Source organism: Podarcis pityusensis (assembly GCF_964106645.2).
Source record: "Podarcis pityusensis genome assembly, chromosome: 9".
NCBI lineage: Eukaryota > Metazoa > Chordata > Lepidosauria > Squamata > Lacertidae > Podarcis > Podarcis pityusensis.
In genome coordinates, this window is record NC_138034.1 from 26,153,547 (window position 1) to 26,170,765 (window position 17,219).

Here is a 17,219-nt window from a genome sequence, read left to right on the forward strand (position 1 = left end):
GATCTGTTTTTCATCCCCTATGCTTTGGTAATGTGTATCTTACATTAGTGCTTAATGCTAGGTTAGGAAGACTAACTGCCTTCTCTCTGTTCTTTCTGGCATGTGCTGATTGTCTTATTTCCTATCTACTTTTGAATCTGTTAATTTCTGGCAATGTCTCTTTTTCACCATGCTGCTCTGTGGATTATAAAGGTGGGGATATTAGCAAAGTGTGTTCACCCCTTTCCAGTTACTCAGTGCCCAACTACAGCAGCTCAAATGAATTAGATTACTGTAGAACCTATGGACAGCGCTTGGCTGTGCCAAGTGACTCAAGAAGGGCAATCAGCTACAAGAATGGCTGGCAAATGTCCCGTCAGAATGCAGAAATCTGGAGCAGCACGGAAGAGACTTCCTCTCCCAAGCGGAAATCTCGCAGTTGTGATGACCTGCTAGCAGATGATCGTTGTAGCTTTCCTGACCCACAGAATAAATCGGAAAGCATGGTGTCTCTGTTATGTGAGGAAGATTCGAAAGGTGGCTCCACACTTACCTGGGCTTCCCCATACGCTTCGGAAAGCCGTGGCTCCAGTCACTCACGGGCACGTCATAGATCAGCCCACGACGCTCCTGGCTTCCTGAAAATGTATAAGAGGATGCACCGTATCAATCGGAAAGACTTGCTGAATTCTGAGGTAATCTGTTCTGTAAAGTCCAGGGTATTGCAATATGAAAAGGAACAGCATAAAGACCTGCTGCAGGGCTGGAAAGACTCCTCTGCTGAGGAAGTGCCCAGAGACATGGTGCCCAATAGAATATCTGAATTTGAAAAGCTGATTCAGAAGTCAAAATCAATGCCAAACTTAGCTGAAGAAGCACTGTCAGCAGTAACCCTCCTCGAACCTCCTAAAAATGGCTTCTGTACAAAGAGACGGTTTTCCATCGAGTCCTTGCTGGAGGAGGAAAACCAAGGCAGACATGCTACTCAGGTACAACGGAATTACAAATCTAAAACTCTGGTGCCAATTCACATTGAAGTGACTAGTGAGGAACCGCAAAGATCTAATCTGGACTTTTCAGACAGTGACCAAGATGGGGTGGTCTCTGACCTCAGTGACTTTATACAGATAGAAGGCTCTTCCTTTTGTAGTGAAAGTGATTTTGACCACTTTTCCTTTACGTCGTCGGAAAGCTTTTATGGATCGGGCCACCACCACCACCACCATCACCATCACAAGCATCTCATCAGCTCCTGCAAAGGGAGGTGCCCAGCATCGTACACCCGCTTCACCACCATGCGAAAGCATGAAAGGGCTAAACAGGAAACTACCCCAGAAGACCCTAGAAGACAAGACTCTGACTCTGGCCTCTCTAAGATAGCATTCCTGGTCAGCCCAGTGCCTTTCCGGAGGAAAAAAACTGCAGCCCCCAAAAAGCAGGCTGAAAAGACTAAATGCAAATCAGCTGTCTTTGACGCTCTGGACTCTGCGCTTAAAGATATCTGTGACCAAATCAAAGCAGAAAGAAGAAGGGGAAGCTTGCCTGACAACAGCATCTTGCACAGACTTATTTCTGAGCTGCTTCCAGACATTCCCGAGAGGAATTCCTCCCTTACAGCTCTTAGGAAGAGTCCCATGCTCCAGCCTTTTCATCCACTGCCTCAAGATGGTGCTATTCATTGCCCTTTGTACCAGAACGAATGTGGAAGATTACCACTTAGTGCCTCTTACCAAGACATGGAAACAACCAACAGCAGCAGCCAAGAAAATGATAGTGCACTATGTTTCCAAGGTTGATTATCTCCTTTTCTTTATGCTTGTGATTGAGTCATCCACCCCCTATCCTTTCACTTCCAGCCCATTGTCATTGCATTTATATTGTGTTTTTAGAAACAAATTGTTTGTGGTGCAAAAAGTCATAGGAGTGAAAGGCTCATTGATGAGTGTAAAATTAAAGCTATCTGTGCATAGAGATGCAATTATCAGATCTTCATAGGCTTCTAAAATAGTAAAGTTGTGGTTCATAATGGAAATGAAGGTCACACCGGAAGTGATGTAATTTCCTCACCCAGAGTTTTTAAAGGTAGGAAGATGCCTATGATCAGGGCAAAAATATCCCAATAAAATGCATAAGCAGTAGACCATGGGAAGCTATTAGAGAAGCTATGTTGCGCAATAATAGCATTAAACAATGCAAGAAAAGCTGCTTTTTTAATTGGTTCTAACTAGGCTCACAAAGAGTATGCACAGTTATAGCTGAAACGTATTTTTACGTTACTCATTTAACCCTCCCTTTTTAGGTAAATAGAATGTTAGACCCTTTAAGAGAAGTGTCCATTGTACAACTATTCATTTTTGAGGGTGGCAAAACTAGATCTCTTTAACTATTTTAAAATGCCTCCATTCAGATTTGAGAGGCACAAAGGCCAGAAGACAAAGACAAGGAGTATTGATAGCCATTTCTAACAGTTCCATCTTGCATAACTTAGCTTAACTTCCCATTTTAACAACAACAAAAAGATGTTGGTATATATTAATTGCACAGAATACTATTCTGAGACATTCAACTCTACAATGGCCTGTTTTACACATAACACTAATCTATAATTTAGCACTATGTGCACAAGCAGCAGCAAGCCTCAGGCTTGTGCACTCCCCTCCCCTTCTCCAAGGAAGAATTTGGAAACATCCATTTTTAACTAACTAGTTTTCTGTTGGATCCACGCTCAGTGTGTGCTCTGGTTAGTTTAAACTACAGGTTGCTGAAACAACTGTAAGCTGTTAGGTGAGGAGGCTGAGCAGCCTCAACAGAGCTCCACTACCCCTCCAGATCGCAAGAAGACCCTCCCTGGAGCCCAAAGAGCACATCCTCTTTAGGCTGTGGGGAGGGTCTCCTCACAAGCCACTAGGACTCTCCAAGTGCTCTCCACTTATGTGCATATTCATTCCGTAAGCATCTATCCTGGGGGTTTTCTTTCTAGAAATAAAAGTAAGGGTAGGGATGATATGAGTTTTAATTGTGCAGTTCAGGGAGGACTTTTACTCCTCCTCATAGGGACGTGGGTGGCGCTGTGGTGTAAACCACTGAGCCTCTTGGGCTTGCTGATCAGAAGGTTGGCAGTTTGAATCCATGTGATGGGGTGAGCTCCCGTTGCTCTGTCCTAGCTTCTGCCAACCTAGCAGTTTGAAAGCACACCAGTGCAAGTAGATAAATAGGTACCGCTGCGGTGGGAAGGTAAATGGCGTTTCCGTCCCGGTGTTTCCGTTGTGCCAGAAGCGGTTTAGTCATGCTGGCCAAATGACCCGGAAAGCTGTCTGTGGACAAACACCAGCTCCCTTGGCCTGATAGCAAGATGAGTTCCGCACCCCATAGTCGCCTTTGACTGGACTTAACCATCCAGGGGTCCTTTATCTTTTACCCTACCTTTTACTCTTCCTCATCTCTTCTACCACTGTAAATTGCCCCCAAATATGCTCTTTTGGGAAATGGCACCTTCCTGGGGGAACAGGAGCTGTGGGAGTGATTTTCAGTGAGAAAGTGGCTCAGAGATAGATATTGCAGTTGCGATCCTAGTTGTCTAGTTCTGGACTTATATAAAAGAGGAATGCATACTTATTGATAATATGAAAAATGTCATGTAGTTCACCTTTCTGTGATTGTGGCATGTATCCGATACATTCCCTTGCATGTGGTTCCATGTTTAAAATCTTATGATTCATTGCTATGCTTTTCTTACCCTTCGCATCCTTAATATCTCATACTTCTGTTCCTTTAGTTGCTCAAATCACTGTTGTACAAGTTAGAATTAGGGTGCTCTGGTCCTGCTTTTGCTCTTTAATTGCTCAAGTTCAGTTTTAAAGCATAAAGTATTAGTGGAAGAAATTTCCCACAGTTCAGTTTTTAGCTTCTGTTTGTCCTTTTCATTTGTTGGTTTCTATTTTTTTAGCCCCAACTTGCATTTTGCATATAATTTAGATGTAGTGCCCCTTCAAATAGAGCCCAACGGCTTTATTTTTAATTAAACTGAATTTCACAAAGTGGCATCTTATTTTCAGTAGACCAGGAGTCCCCTGGGAACTATTCTGCTTTCACGGATGTGGGTCGATGTGCTCCAAAGGAAAGAAGAGGAACTCCAGAGAGAGAGGTATTTAAAAGAAAATGAATAATTTAAAAGTGTTTGAAGCCAAAAAAGGCATTATCTGTAGTTGTCACTGACATTTATAAAAGTCTACTGTTTATCACTGGTACTGTTTCTTGCCCAGGTGCTACAAAACAGGTACCATATATACTCACATATAAGCCGACCCGAATATAAGCTGATGCACCTAGTTTTACCACAAAAAACTGGGAAAACTTATTGACTCGAGTGTAAGCTGGTTCACCACACCACAAACCTCCTGGTGGGCCGGAGTGTGTGTGCGTGTGCATGCACTCGCAGCAGAGGGGTTTCTCTTCCCCCCCCAGCCCCTCCTGTCTCCCTGCCTACCTAGAGTTCTGCCAAGAGCTGCTTTTCGGCTGCTCATTCCACCACCGCCAACAGCGGCAAAGGCAGAGGAGGAGGAAGGAGCAGCCCAAAAGGACCCTCACTTGAGTATAAGCCGAGGGGGACTTTTTCTTTTTTAAAAAAATATTTTTTATTAAGTTTCCATTTACCAAATTAAACATATCATACCAATTAGTCCAAATTGTATCAATACACATCATAAAGTCCAAATGTTTTCCAAATTAAATTTTTTTGTGGAGGGTACCCATGCTTCGCGATTGGCAGGAGTCCAATCATCTATATTTCTGCTGCTTTCATGTTTACAATGATGTTTTCAGTCCCATCTTCTCAACTCTTTGTCGTTACTCATTTTCCTTTTCAGTCACCTCCGAGTTCTCTCCACAAGTGGAATGAAAGAAACAGACTTATTTATATCTCTGTGTGGGCTTTGTGATGCTCTCTCGTAGATCTCTCACAGAAATCCAATAGTCCAGGCTTTCGTTTGAGCAGACATTCGCCATCTTGCCACTCCGATGAAATACAGTCTAAATGTCTGCTCATTTCCAGACCCGCTGCATCATAATTAGTCTCTCCAGGAGGATAATAGCCCTTTCAAATTTACGATCCCAGCCTGATAACCGATCCACAGCTCTTCCTCCCTAAGACCATATATCGTGCAGCAAAGGTCTGCCTGTCCATATCGGGTCACATTTCTTGCTGTGTCACAAAGAGAGTCTCTTTTCTTTCCAAATCTTTCACAGAATAAAACCTTTAATTCATGTTATTTTCCCCCCACACAGTTCATTTTTAATCCTACTTGCAAATTGGTCGTTGAGACGGTTCTTTAAGGGGGAGGGTTGTTAAGTAAATCACATAGAAAAAGTAGAAAGTCTTCCCCCCCCCCTTTCTGTTCCGTTCCACCTACCAACATGTCTGCGATTCTCTGATGTTATCTCTGTTCCTTCCGTCCCGATCTTCTTCATCTCAGTGGTAAAATTATTAGCAGATAAAAACACTCCTGACCTCTCTTGAAGCATGTGCGTTTACTTCTCCATTTTTTTTCTTCTTTTTAAGCCACACAACCAGGCTCGCTTCTGAAAGCAGCTTCAGGGAGCTCCGAGCCTGTACGAGGGCTTTCCGCCCAGTGCCTCTCACCCCCTCCTTCATCCAAACTCGGGGGTGATTTATGGCAACTGCGGGCGAGGGCAGCATCTTCCCCTTTCCCTGGGAAGATGAGGGAGACTGATTTACTCCCCATAATCAGCCTCTAATTACCTCGTGCAAGCTGGATAGATGGTATTGTCAGCCATCTTCCAAGGCGCCCCTAGCGGCCCCCGAGGGGGACTTTTTCAGCATAAAATATGTGCTGAAAAAGTTGGCTTATACTCGAGTGTATACGGTAATTTATTTGCCAACATAGAACTAGGATGGAAAAAGGAAAGGGAGAAGAAAGTGAGATTCTGGTCCCCAGCAGTCTTGATGTTCTCTCTGAAGGCCTAACTACCTGTAATGTTAAATGCATGAATGCATTTAACATGTTGGGGGACAGAGTTGTGTCTCTATTGAGGGGGCTCCATTGATATATGCATTTATGTGAGATTGATGATTATTTGTCACTCTCAACAGTGGCTGGCGTGGCACACTAGCATTTATGGAGTAAGGCTCACCCTCAGGTTCCCATTGCACATTTGATACTCACAGGTACCAAAAAACTAAATAGGTGCCATACCATGCCTGCCAAACATCCCAATTTGAGCAGGGCAGCTCAAATTGGGAGCCTTTCGAAGGGAGGTGGGCAAGGGCAGGCAGGTGTGAAAGGAGAGGCCGACAATGGAGAAAGGATTGGTGGGGCGAGAAAGACTGAAAAGGATTGACACGGGGTCCAGAGATTGACAATTGGGGGGATCTTCAAATCTGGCTTATATATAGGCCACAATCATCAGACTCTGGCCTATCTGTGACTCCTGATTCCTTAACACCCTTTAATCATCCTGTTAAAAAAATGTTCATCCTGATTTTCATCCCCCAGATGTTGGAAAGTATGCCATGCAGTTAAAAAGCAATATAAAAGTCTCTTAAATAAGTTAACTGAATAATAGACAGATCATTTATAGCATAAATGCTAATAAGAGACATTGGAGACACTATTATTTTAAAATGTTAGGCCTTTTACTTAAGGGCTTACATAAAAAAGATTTTTAAATGGTTCCCTTCTTTGCAAAGTTTTCGACATAACACTTAAATATTTATATTCATGTAGACTCATTTCTTTCCCTCCATTTCAGAGACTGCCAGCTAGAGCAGTATATGATTTTAAGGCTCAAACCCCTAAGTAAGTATTAGTGACTGCTGTTTTTCCTTTAAAAATTATTATGTATGTTGGAGCTGTTTGCAGAGGAAACAAGTGCTATATGTAGGACTTTTAATTGCTCTAGATGAGTCTGTATATTAGATGTAGTTAAACTATTGTGGGCTAATTGTGGAATATTTAAGCATTCTACAATATGCAAATGTTCAGTCATTTAACTTGAATGAGTCTCTGCAGTGTTTAACTGTAAAATAATGCATAGAATCATTCTCATGAAGTATTCAGCTATATCAAAGGCATAATAAATTTTAGGAAACATAAAATGTTACTGGTTTTTAAAGCTGAAGGGCGATGTATATTGTTAGTAACTTAAAAGTCATTAATTTCAATGGATTTACTCTTAGTTGGATAGCAACTGATAACTCCCCATCACAATACAGGAAACAGTTTTAAAGTGAACTATGGATATTTATGTGCGATACTAAAAGTTCATTTTAGCTCCATTTGCACAATGGGAGCACATGAATGGATGCTGCTAATGCAAATACAGTGGTACCTCGTTCTACGAGCAGTCCTTTTAACAAACTATTCGCACAATGAACTCTGCAAAACCGGAAGTAGGTGTTGCGATTAGCGAACTTTGCCCTGGAAGACGAACGGTGGAAGGGCACCGGCAGTGGAAGGGAAAGTGTGCCTCGGTTTAAGAACACTTTGGTTTAAGAATGGACTTCCAGAACGAATTAAGTTCGTAGACCGAGGTACCACTGTATGGTGTTTTTTCCTGCTTGCTTGTACATTGTAACCAATATTGTTCTTTTACATTCCTGTTCAGCAAGAGAAATACAAAAAGTGAGGAGGGAACCAGAACTAAAGAATGACTTGCCTTTTCATAATAGAAGGGTATTTCTGTTGCATAAGAAAATTTGTGGTTTTTGTTTGTTTTTTAAAGGCTGACGTTTTCAATAGCACAGTACCAGGATTCAAAGCAGAAAGTTTCCTGCTGAATATTTGTACAAAACGTTTTGAATTTAGGCTCTGTTAATTATTCAAAACATGACTTGAGTTAACCATAGTTAGATGTTGTATATACACCATGCAAACCATAGTTAAAGCTGTTTCTATATCTCCTTCCTTGCAAGAGTTGAGCATGTCTTGCTGGTTATTCGCTAAACATGCCTTGCAAACTAAACCATGTTTGAGAACTTAAAGCAAGTTCTCAAGGAAAAAAGCATCATAATTGTTTTTATGTTTGCACTAGGCCAATAACATCAAGTAGGGTTTATGTGCTCATGACTCTCCTTCCACAGACATGGAGGAGGAGGAGGAGGAGGAGGAGGAGGAGGAGTAATAATAATAATAATAATAATAATAATAATAATAATAATAAACATTCAAATCAGATCTCAATATAAAGATCATTTGAAGTACAAAAAAATCCAAACAGCTAGCTTAACATTACTGTTTATAAATATCTGTTACAGGGAGTTATCCTTTAAGAAAGGCGATACTGTCTATATCCTCAGGAAAGTGGATCAAAACTGGTATGAGGGCGAACACTATGGAAGAGTTGGGATTTTTCCAATTTCTTACGTTGAGGTTTGTGTGTATTGCCATCTTCCCCCCCCCCCCTTCTGTGTTAGCTTTACGGAGTACTTGCGCAAACTGAATAGACTGATTTAAAGCAACCACCATTCTCTTTCCAGAAACTTCTTCCCCCCGAAAAAGCACAGCCAGCAAGGCCACCACCCCCAGCACACATTGCAGAGATTGGAGAAGCTGTTGCAAAATACAATTTCAATGCAGATACAAATGTAGAACTGTCACTGAGAAAGGTAAGCAATGACTAACAGCTTCTTTGTCAAGTAAGCATTTAAACAGTATTGTTATTCAGAACTAAAATTACCTGAAGTGATGGAACGGAACGCTACTGTTTCACGCTGTGGCTGGTGAGATTTGTGGCTCATCGAATAAGAAAACAGGTGAAAAACAAGAGACTAGCCAACTTTTAATAGTACCTAGTGTTTCACACATATTTGAAGTGTTCGAAATAATTCACATACGCTGTCTTGCTAATCTCTTTAAAAGGGTCCTATAAGTTAGACAATATATTGTTTGAAGTAAGTGCTGTTGTGCTCAGGTTCTTCCTGCTTGGAGACCTTTCACAGGCGCCTGGTTGGCCAATATGAGAACAGGACTCTGGACTAAATAGGCCTTTGGCCTTATCCAGCAGGACTCTTCTTATGTTTTTACATGTGTTTCACTTTCCAGTGTGTTACAGCAACAGTGGAAAATTAAAAAGACAATCATATAAATTGAATGACATAAATAACTAGAAACTGTCTCCACTAGTAAGAAAAGTTGCTGTAGAGAGCAACCGGGGAGGGGGGGGAGAGGAATCATTTTTAAAATTATCTTTCTGGAATAAAAATCAGGAGGAACAATTCCTCAATTCCACATTATTCTCATTTTGTGGTTGTGGGCCATTCTGAAAGTACCAAAACCCACCTAGTTTAGGTGAGCTTTGAGGTTGGAGTTTTCAGGCTCGCAACTCTCACTCTTTGTTACTACACTACCCTGAAAGACCTGAAAGATTGGGTGGTAATGAACATGTGATGCTTTGTAGAAGATTAATACATCTCAGCTTCCAAGTTTTGCCTTCCAGGGAGACAAAGTAATTCTCCTTAGACGGGTTGATCAAAACTGGTATGAAGGCAAACTACCAGGAACCAACCGACAAGGAATCTTCCCCGTGTCCTATGTGGAAATCATAAAAAAGAATGCCACCAAAGGAGCAGATGTTTCTCCTGTTCCTCCAATACCCCAGAGTTATTCCAGCGACAGAATACATCATTTAAGTTCAACTAAGGTAAGGAGAACTTTGATCTTTTCAAACATGTCTAGAATATTCCTATGCACAGACCTCGAGCCAAATTAACCAGTGGAATCGGTACATATTTATTGAAACGATCAAGCACACAGCACTACTATACTTACAATACTTTCCTCTATGAAAACACAAATGCAGTATTTTTTTGTTTGCAGTATTTATATCAAAATCAAATTTATATCAAAAAAAGTTCTCCCCATTGTGTTACCTTTATGTTTTAAAAAATGTTTCCTTTTTGTTTTTTAAAAAATGATTCTCAGAGTTTGTTAGCACTAACCGTATTAAAGCCAATGGAAATCCACTTCATTTGCTACCATTTATTGTAAGCTGCTTCCACTTCGTCCAGTTTCTTGCTCCCATAAATGCAATGTGGATTGGTCAAATTGAAGGTTCCTCTTTTCACGTGTATAAACCTGCGATGGGGAAGAAGTTTGGTTCAGTTTGCAGGTTAATTTGCTTACTTAATTTGCACTTCCCAAAACAATGCCTAAACAAAAATGAATCTATCCTTCAAAATTCACACTTCTCTGTTTTGCCTTTTAGTTTGTCAACCAACTGATGTGTATAAAAGTATGTATAGCGGGAGGAGATGTGCGTAGTAATGCATATATTCTTTAAAATAACATACAACAGGCAATAATTATACTATCGCTTAGTAGAAGTGGCAGCAATCCACAGGTAGCTTTGTATAGACTGCCTTGGTGCTACAGAGGCATGGGCATCCTTCTACAGAAATGTATGGTGCCAGTGTCCTTTTTGTTGAGGACCTGCGTGGGCAGCAGCAACAGTTCATCAGAAATTATTCTGCAGTCCACTGATGGATCACAATCTACATCCTGTCCATCAAGCCATGTTTCTGTCCTAAAATCGTATCTCAAATCTCCAGCTCTTGTAATGTCAGATGTTGAACAAAAGAGGATTAACACTATGATAAACTATTTGAATGTGAGGTGTTACTGTCATTGTGATGTACTATTAATTGCAGTTTCTCCAACATTTTAATATGTGCAGCTGTCAGTAGGGTATTTTGCTAGTATACAGTTGCAGCTAGCAATTGATGGACACTCTCCACCTAAATGTTTCATAATAAAAGAGAGAATAGACTCTCTTACTACCACCCCCCCCACCATAAAATCTCTTCAATCCATGAATATATTGGATTTTAGTGGAGAACTATCACTTTACGTGTCATTGTTTCTAATATTTTCTATCTATAGATGATTACTAGAGTGGTGCTAATTGAAAAAGCTTTAAAATTTGGCAAACAGAATTCATTTTCTCCCTCTCTATGTGTCCAAAACATATGTCGACTAGCAGTTGAGCTCTTTCCATCCCCACTTCTCTTCTCCTCTTCTGAGCACCAAAAATATAGTTGATGAACTCTTTTAATGTTTACCATGTAATCAGTTGAAATCATCCTCAAACCCAGAGGTTCTCATATTATGGCCTACAGACCACTAGTGGTCGGCAAGCTCCATTTGTGTGGTCTACACAAAGGTTATATTTCAGTAGAGATCGCCTGTACTTGGCCCTGCACCTGATTTTTCCTAATGACTGAGGTCAAGTCTCTTTTGACCAAGGACAGATGTCTCAAAATAGCAAGGCTCTGGCCTATGACCCATGATCTTCATTTTTTAAAAATGCTGTTTACTTATTTTTCCCTAAAAATTACCAGTTTAAAGGGGTTTTCTCAACCTCAGACACCTCATTTCCACAATACTGCACTGATGGTGCTGAAGAGCTAAAAGGTTGTAGTAAGTAGTCTGCTGAGGCTTCCAGCAATCAAGTTGTCCCTAATAATGATAAAATTGAGGACCATTGCTGTAACTGCATCACAGAGAAAATTATGAAACTATTTCCTCTCCTTGCTCACTTGCCCTTTGTCAGAAGAGCACAAAGAAGTGTGCACAGGCCTGCACACACCCTCCCATAGATCCAGATGCCCTACTTGTCCCCACAACCATACACACCAACTGGTCCAAGCAGGAGTAGCCTGTATCATGGAAAGAGAAGAGTGGGCCTATGGGATCTATATATGGCTGGTGCCCATACTGGCTGGGTATTTTTCACTGAGACTTGGCTGAGAGCAAGCCTGGAAGAGAAAAAGAGAATAAAGAGCTCTGTCAAGCCTCCTGCTCAAGGGTCACTGAATCCTCTTCTCTGCAAGAGTGTTCCTCAGAGTGGCATCCTGACACTGTGTCACCCCAGCTGTGGCAGCAGGGTTGAAAGGAATGGCAGTTGGCTACCAGCTATCGCAATGAACTCTGTCTCTCTCTTGCTGTGTAGAGAGGGAGGGGGGAAGGCTAGTGTGAGGTAGATAAAACCCTAGAGAGCTGCTGCCTATCAGTACGGAAAATACCACGGTAGATAGACCAGTGGTCTGATGCTGTATAAGGTGCCTCCCTTTACCCCTAGAGTTGATTTCAATCATTCCAAGAATTATCTCAAAAGTTTTTTCTTTTCTTTTCAAATGAAGGTTTAATTTTGAGTTTTAATAACAAAAACTACATTTTCAGTATTTACTGAAGCAATGGATATCTACCGATGCAATATACGTATGAATCCCAACTCTTCCCGTTCTTACAAAAAGGACCTTTATTTTGCCAGAAGGAAACTTCAATCAATATTTAATTTTACAATATGATTCAGCCAATAAGGATATTCAAAATATATGGCTGTGTGTGTTTACAATGATTGTCTATGATGTGCAATAAGTAGCATCGGAATGCTGTATACTTTCGAAAGACATGTAATTATACATCAAATGCACTATGCAGTTGTATTTAAAATGTTTCTGCAAAGTTTCCATGTGAAGTGATGATTTTTTTCTTAATGCTTGCACAACCTGAGATTGCCCAGTTGGTGTTAATATTCACTAGTATTTAATAGTACCCCAATCTGAGCTGCATTTTTATTTTTTTGACAGCACCACTCTGCTCTAAAAATAAGAATAGCCATGGTTTGGGGAATTCTGGCAATAACATTTGGACCGTTAGTCATAGGCTTACTAAAGGACAGTAGAGAGAACATAACTCTCATGGATCAAATTCACTTCATGAACTCAGTGATTCAGATCTGTCTTGATGTTTGACATTTAAGCTCTGGGCATGAACCTGATACAGTTTCACTTTTCAGATATGCTTTCTGCTCTTCTGATTCATGTTATAATGATTTCAGACATTTATGCTCAATGAAATAATACCCTATGGCCAGGAGATGTCATAGTGTGTGTGTGTGTGTGTGTGTGTGTGTGTGTGTGTACACACACACACACACACACACACACACCTGAGCCCATTGCCTTTTTTCACTTTGTTTTAATTTCTATGCTTTCCCTTATTTCTCAAGTTGGATTCCAAAGCATCATCCCCTCCTCTCAGGTACCGATCCTCTCCTTGTCCAGATTCTAATAAAGGGAATCTTCAGGCTGTCACCGATGAATGGTTGTCACTGACTCTTGCCGTCTCACCTTCAAGCACACCTTCCCCAACTCCTCCACCTTTTCCCAAACTCTTTCTTTCTGATTTAGAGGAACTTGGCACTCTAGCTTTGACAGGTCCGCAGAGCGTGCTGGGGCATTCAGATAATATCACTCCTCAAGTAAAGCATGGCCATTTTGTTCCAATTACCTCACCAAAGACTTCCCACTCCTTCCCTGAATCTCCAACTTCACCTCAGCCATTTTCTTCATCTGCCTGTAAATCACCTCCTCCAGCAACCTGGTTTCATGACAGCGTGCGTAATAAGCCTGTTACCAATAGTGTAAATCTAAGTGAAATTAAATGTAGCAATTTCAGAGAGCTGAGAGGAAGCCCCACCACCAAGGAAAGGAAAAATTTCTCACAAACAACTCCGGAAGTTCAAGGAATAGCAGGCCCTGCTCTTGTTCTCTCCAAAGAAGACCCATTATTCAGAACCCTGACGGAGACTGATGAACCAGAAGAAGAAATCTGTGAAGAGCTGCTAGCGATAATCCAAGGGGGCCGGTCAAAATGTAAAGATTCAGGTTTCTACAGGCGTGCCCCTGATGTAACAGAACAACTGGCAAGGCTTCATATAGAGGAAGAGCTGAGCCAGGACAATTTAGAGTCACTCATATCAGTTAAGAGAGAACCTATGATACCTTGCGAAGGGGACAGTTCAGCAGATACTAAAAAAGAGGTATTTAAACTTCTTAAGATAAACTCCTACAGTCTCATCATGAATTCAAGTCTTAACTTTCTGTTGTGTGTGTTTCTGCCTGCATGTGCCTTTCTAGTATAAACTGCAATATTTTGAGAACAGTAGCATGCACATTAACACACAAGCCCTCTCTCCAGTTATTTTCTTTTGGAGATGGGAAAAAATGTCACATTGTAACTTGGTTTACCCTAACTGAATAAAGTCTCTCCTTCCTTCCTTCTGGGGCTAGCCGCCATTAGTTGTGGCTGTCATCAGGAATGAAAAACCATTGGTTCCTTTGATGGGCACTAAGTAGTTTGGCACAACTCCTGGTCAAACTAGAAGACATGTCAATGTGATCATACTTTCCTAGGAATTAAGGAGTGTAAAATCTGTCACCCCCATGCAATTTCCCCAATACAAATGCTCCACCACCAGACCACAGTGGCCAATTTGCCCCAGAAGGGGAGATGCTATTTGTAGCTATACCATCTCTTCTCCTATGGCAAACAGAAACTTCTGGCTTTTAATAGATAATTAACACCTCTCCCTCTACACACGGCACTGATTCAAGTCGCACCACCACGGGATGCTATTTATTCACACACCTTTAACATGCCATCTAGTTTTGTCTCGAAAACTTTACAGTAAGTCATTCAGGAAATGCCCATTTATTTATAGGTCACTATCTTGTTCAGAAGTGACCAACATGTCCTCCGGATGTCATTGGACTAAAATTCCTGACAGCCTCAGCAAGCATTGCCAGTAGTCAGGTAACAGTAATCCAACAGCATTTGGAAGGTACTGCATTGGCTACCCTGATCTAGTTAACTTGAACAACTCCCCATAGGTTTCTGATATAAAGGAAGCATTACCCAGAATACCCATTAAAGTTAATGCTGCTTTATACTACCTACACATGGTGTGTATAACACTGAATTCCTTGAAATGTGAGCAAGCCACAAACAACTTCTGCTTACCCCACCACACGAAAGGTGAGGGTAGCCAGTTTACACAATCATTGCGCACAGAGCTTTGCTTGATAACAAAAAAAGAACCACCTAGCTTTAGAAACTGCCAACTGGCAGCGGTTGAGTCTGGCCCCAGCGCCATTCTAATTAGTCCCTGGTGGTTCTACTGAATTTTAATCAAGTTATCATAAAATGTTTCCCACAGTTTTACTCATAAGAAAAGGGGGGAGGATTTTTGGCTTGTAAGATTGTCTTCCATCTAATGTTACATCTCTCTTAAGAATTTGTATGTAGCATCCCACCTGTGGAACCAGCCATTTATAATGGCCTGCCTAGTGTTTGTTTTCCAGCATCACCACTGTGCACACACAGGCAGCAAAAACAGTGTGTCTGTTGTGGTCCCTGGTCACTTGCATTCCGCTTGAAGGGTTAGACTTGCTCCCAACGGTGTTAAAGCCTGAACCTGCATGGAGTGATCAGTTTGCATGACAAAACATGCTTCAGGCCCTTTTCTGAGAAGCAGAATGTGCCTTCGCCACCTGCAAGAATGCAAGCATTGGCTATCCTTGTCCAAGAGAGACAAGGGCTGCAATCCAGCAAACATTTTCCAGGCATACTTGTTAACTCTACATGCACAAGCCTTTTCTTTTCCTCCCTGACCTTCACTGTACAGTAGACTGCTTTCTAAATGTGGGAGCATTTAAGAAGCAGCTTGCTGCACTGTGAGGTGCAGGAGCAGGGACCCACTATGCCAGGAGCAGGGAGCTGCTATTCAAGTAAGCAGATAGGAAACAGTCCTGCTGAGCACAGAGATTGATCCATGTATTTCCAATAATTGCATTGTCCTATATGTACTCAATTAACCCTACTGAACACAACAATGGGTCGGAAGGTTGGGGGTGTCTCATTTCCTTTCACTGGTGGTGGTGCAGTATTCCTCTCTCTGCTTTATTGCTCCCTTTGTAATTGCTCTTCTGCTCAATTACTGTTGTCTTTCTTTAAATGTTTAAGCCAGCTTCACTTCCCTATGAGACGCAAGCACCTTCCACCTCTCCTTCTTGCCTTGCTTCCAGTCCTCCATTTCACTCAGCCAAAACATCTTTCTCTGAATGCGTTTCTACATCTTCCAAGCCTGCTGTCACCCACTCACCCCCTCTCCTTTCCAAACTGTCATACAGACAGGAGAAACATTCTCCAAAATTAAAGGTAACAACAATATCTGTTAGAATATGAAATGCTGCATGCTTTTTCAAATGCCTGACATTCAGGAAGCCTGGAGGTTAACCTAATAATTTAAAATCAGATTTGATGGTGACTAACATTTAATGACATAAGCATGCAGTCAGATCAAAACGTTGTAGCACCAAGTATTTAAATATACACCATTCACCAAATACTCCAACCTTCAATACACTGGTGCAACTGAGCAAAAGTTATGTCACTACTGAAATCAGTGCATCAGAATCAGGACATGCCAAACAATAAATATATAAATCAGCAAAGGTAAAATTTTGGCACACAGAATGATTCATAGTCCTTACTTCCTACAATTTTTCTTGTCTAGATTTTGATTCCTCCGTAATACTACTAAGACATTTGCTATACAAATTTTTATCAGTAAGGACTTCATCCAAAGCCCTTCATCCAATCTGCTAGAAAATCACTATTGACTTTTATGGTGTGGACTTTTATCTACTCGGCTAGTATAAACATAAATAACTCATTAAAATCCTGAAGAAGCTACCTAGCATGCATATGTATTTCTTACTCTTATAGCAAGCATATTCATTCCTATTCTTGAGAGCCAAATTACACTTGCCTGCCTGGCTTCCCAGTCAGTTCTAGGAGTACACAAAGCCAGGCTAGAATTGAGACACCAGCATAGCTGGGATCCCCATACACATGACAACTTACTAACTAGGGAGAACCATGGTCTTGGAAGTCCCGATGGAAATGGACAAGTGGAAGAGGCTATCACAGGCCTCAGGTACCTTGCCATTCCTACCAGCAAACAGATAATTAGACGACTCTCTTTTTGATAACACACCTAGTCTCATAGGAAGGGACTCAGGAGGCCCAGGGCTTCTTGCCAGGTTGGTGTTGTGTCTCATCGTAAAGTACCTGGTTAGACTCTGCCTAGGTTGATACCACTTCCATATTGCTCAATTATAAAGCATGCATAGCAACCCTTCTGAACTCACATACAGACATTTTAGATCAAAAGCATACCACACATCTGGAATCATGTGAGGGGAAGGTGTAGCCAATCTGAACTGAAATCTCATTATTCCCTTTCATTGAATTATGCTATTCCTACCAACACTGGTCAGCCACTCACAGTGGCACGGTCTATTCACAGCTATCCAATCCACCATTGCAGGAATTCCTGCAAGAGAATATTATTCATGCACTGCTTATGGTGCTACGAAT

General features: G+C 41.4%; 2 protein-coding genes across 46 annotated transcripts in view; one reads left to right on the plus strand and one right to left on the minus strand.

The window, feature by feature from the left end:
- The window catches only part of SORBS2 (sorbin and SH3 domain containing 2), a gene marked incomplete at its 3' end in the record, with an annotated part of 186,285 nt that overhangs the window by 158,035 nt on the left and 11,031 nt on the right, over positions 1-17,219 (plus strand). For 19 of the 34 annotated variants that reach the window (XR_013990350.1, XR_013990351.1, XR_013990352.1 and 16 more), the window contains 8 exons: positions 193-1,770; positions 4,035-4,123; positions 6,748-6,794; positions 8,252-8,366; positions 8,474-8,602; positions 9,433-9,636; positions 13,006-13,037; positions 15,801-15,995. Coding sequence is in view for 15 of the 34 variants with exons in the window: in XM_081020466.1 (XP_080876592.1) it covers positions 193-1,770; positions 4,035-4,123; positions 6,748-6,794; positions 8,252-8,366; positions 8,474-8,602; positions 9,433-9,636; positions 13,006-13,037; positions 15,801-15,993 (2,387 nt within the window). Of the gene's footprint in view, positions 1-192; positions 1,776-4,034; positions 4,124-6,747; positions 6,795-8,251; positions 8,367-8,473; positions 8,603-9,432; positions 9,637-13,005; positions 13,819-15,800; positions 15,996-17,219 lie in introns of those variants that run through there. The other 15 variants (XM_081020467.1, XM_081020454.1, XM_081020461.1 and 12 more) reach the window with 6 other exon arrangements.
- Positions 1-17,219, minus strand: part of CFAP96 (cilia and flagella associated protein 96) — a 128,888-nt gene that overhangs the window by 34,669 nt on the left and 77,000 nt on the right. For 10 of the 12 annotated variants that reach the window (XR_013990377.1, XR_013990378.1, XR_013990379.1 and 7 more), the window contains 3 exons: positions 11,628-11,749; positions 9,935-10,070; positions 533-617 (listed from right to left, as the gene is read on the minus strand). The gene's annotated coding sequence lies outside the window, so the exon portion shown is untranslated. The remainder of the gene's footprint in view (positions 1-532; positions 618-9,934; positions 10,071-11,627; positions 11,750-17,219) is intronic. The other 2 variants (XR_013990380.1, XR_013990382.1) reach the window with 2 other exon arrangements.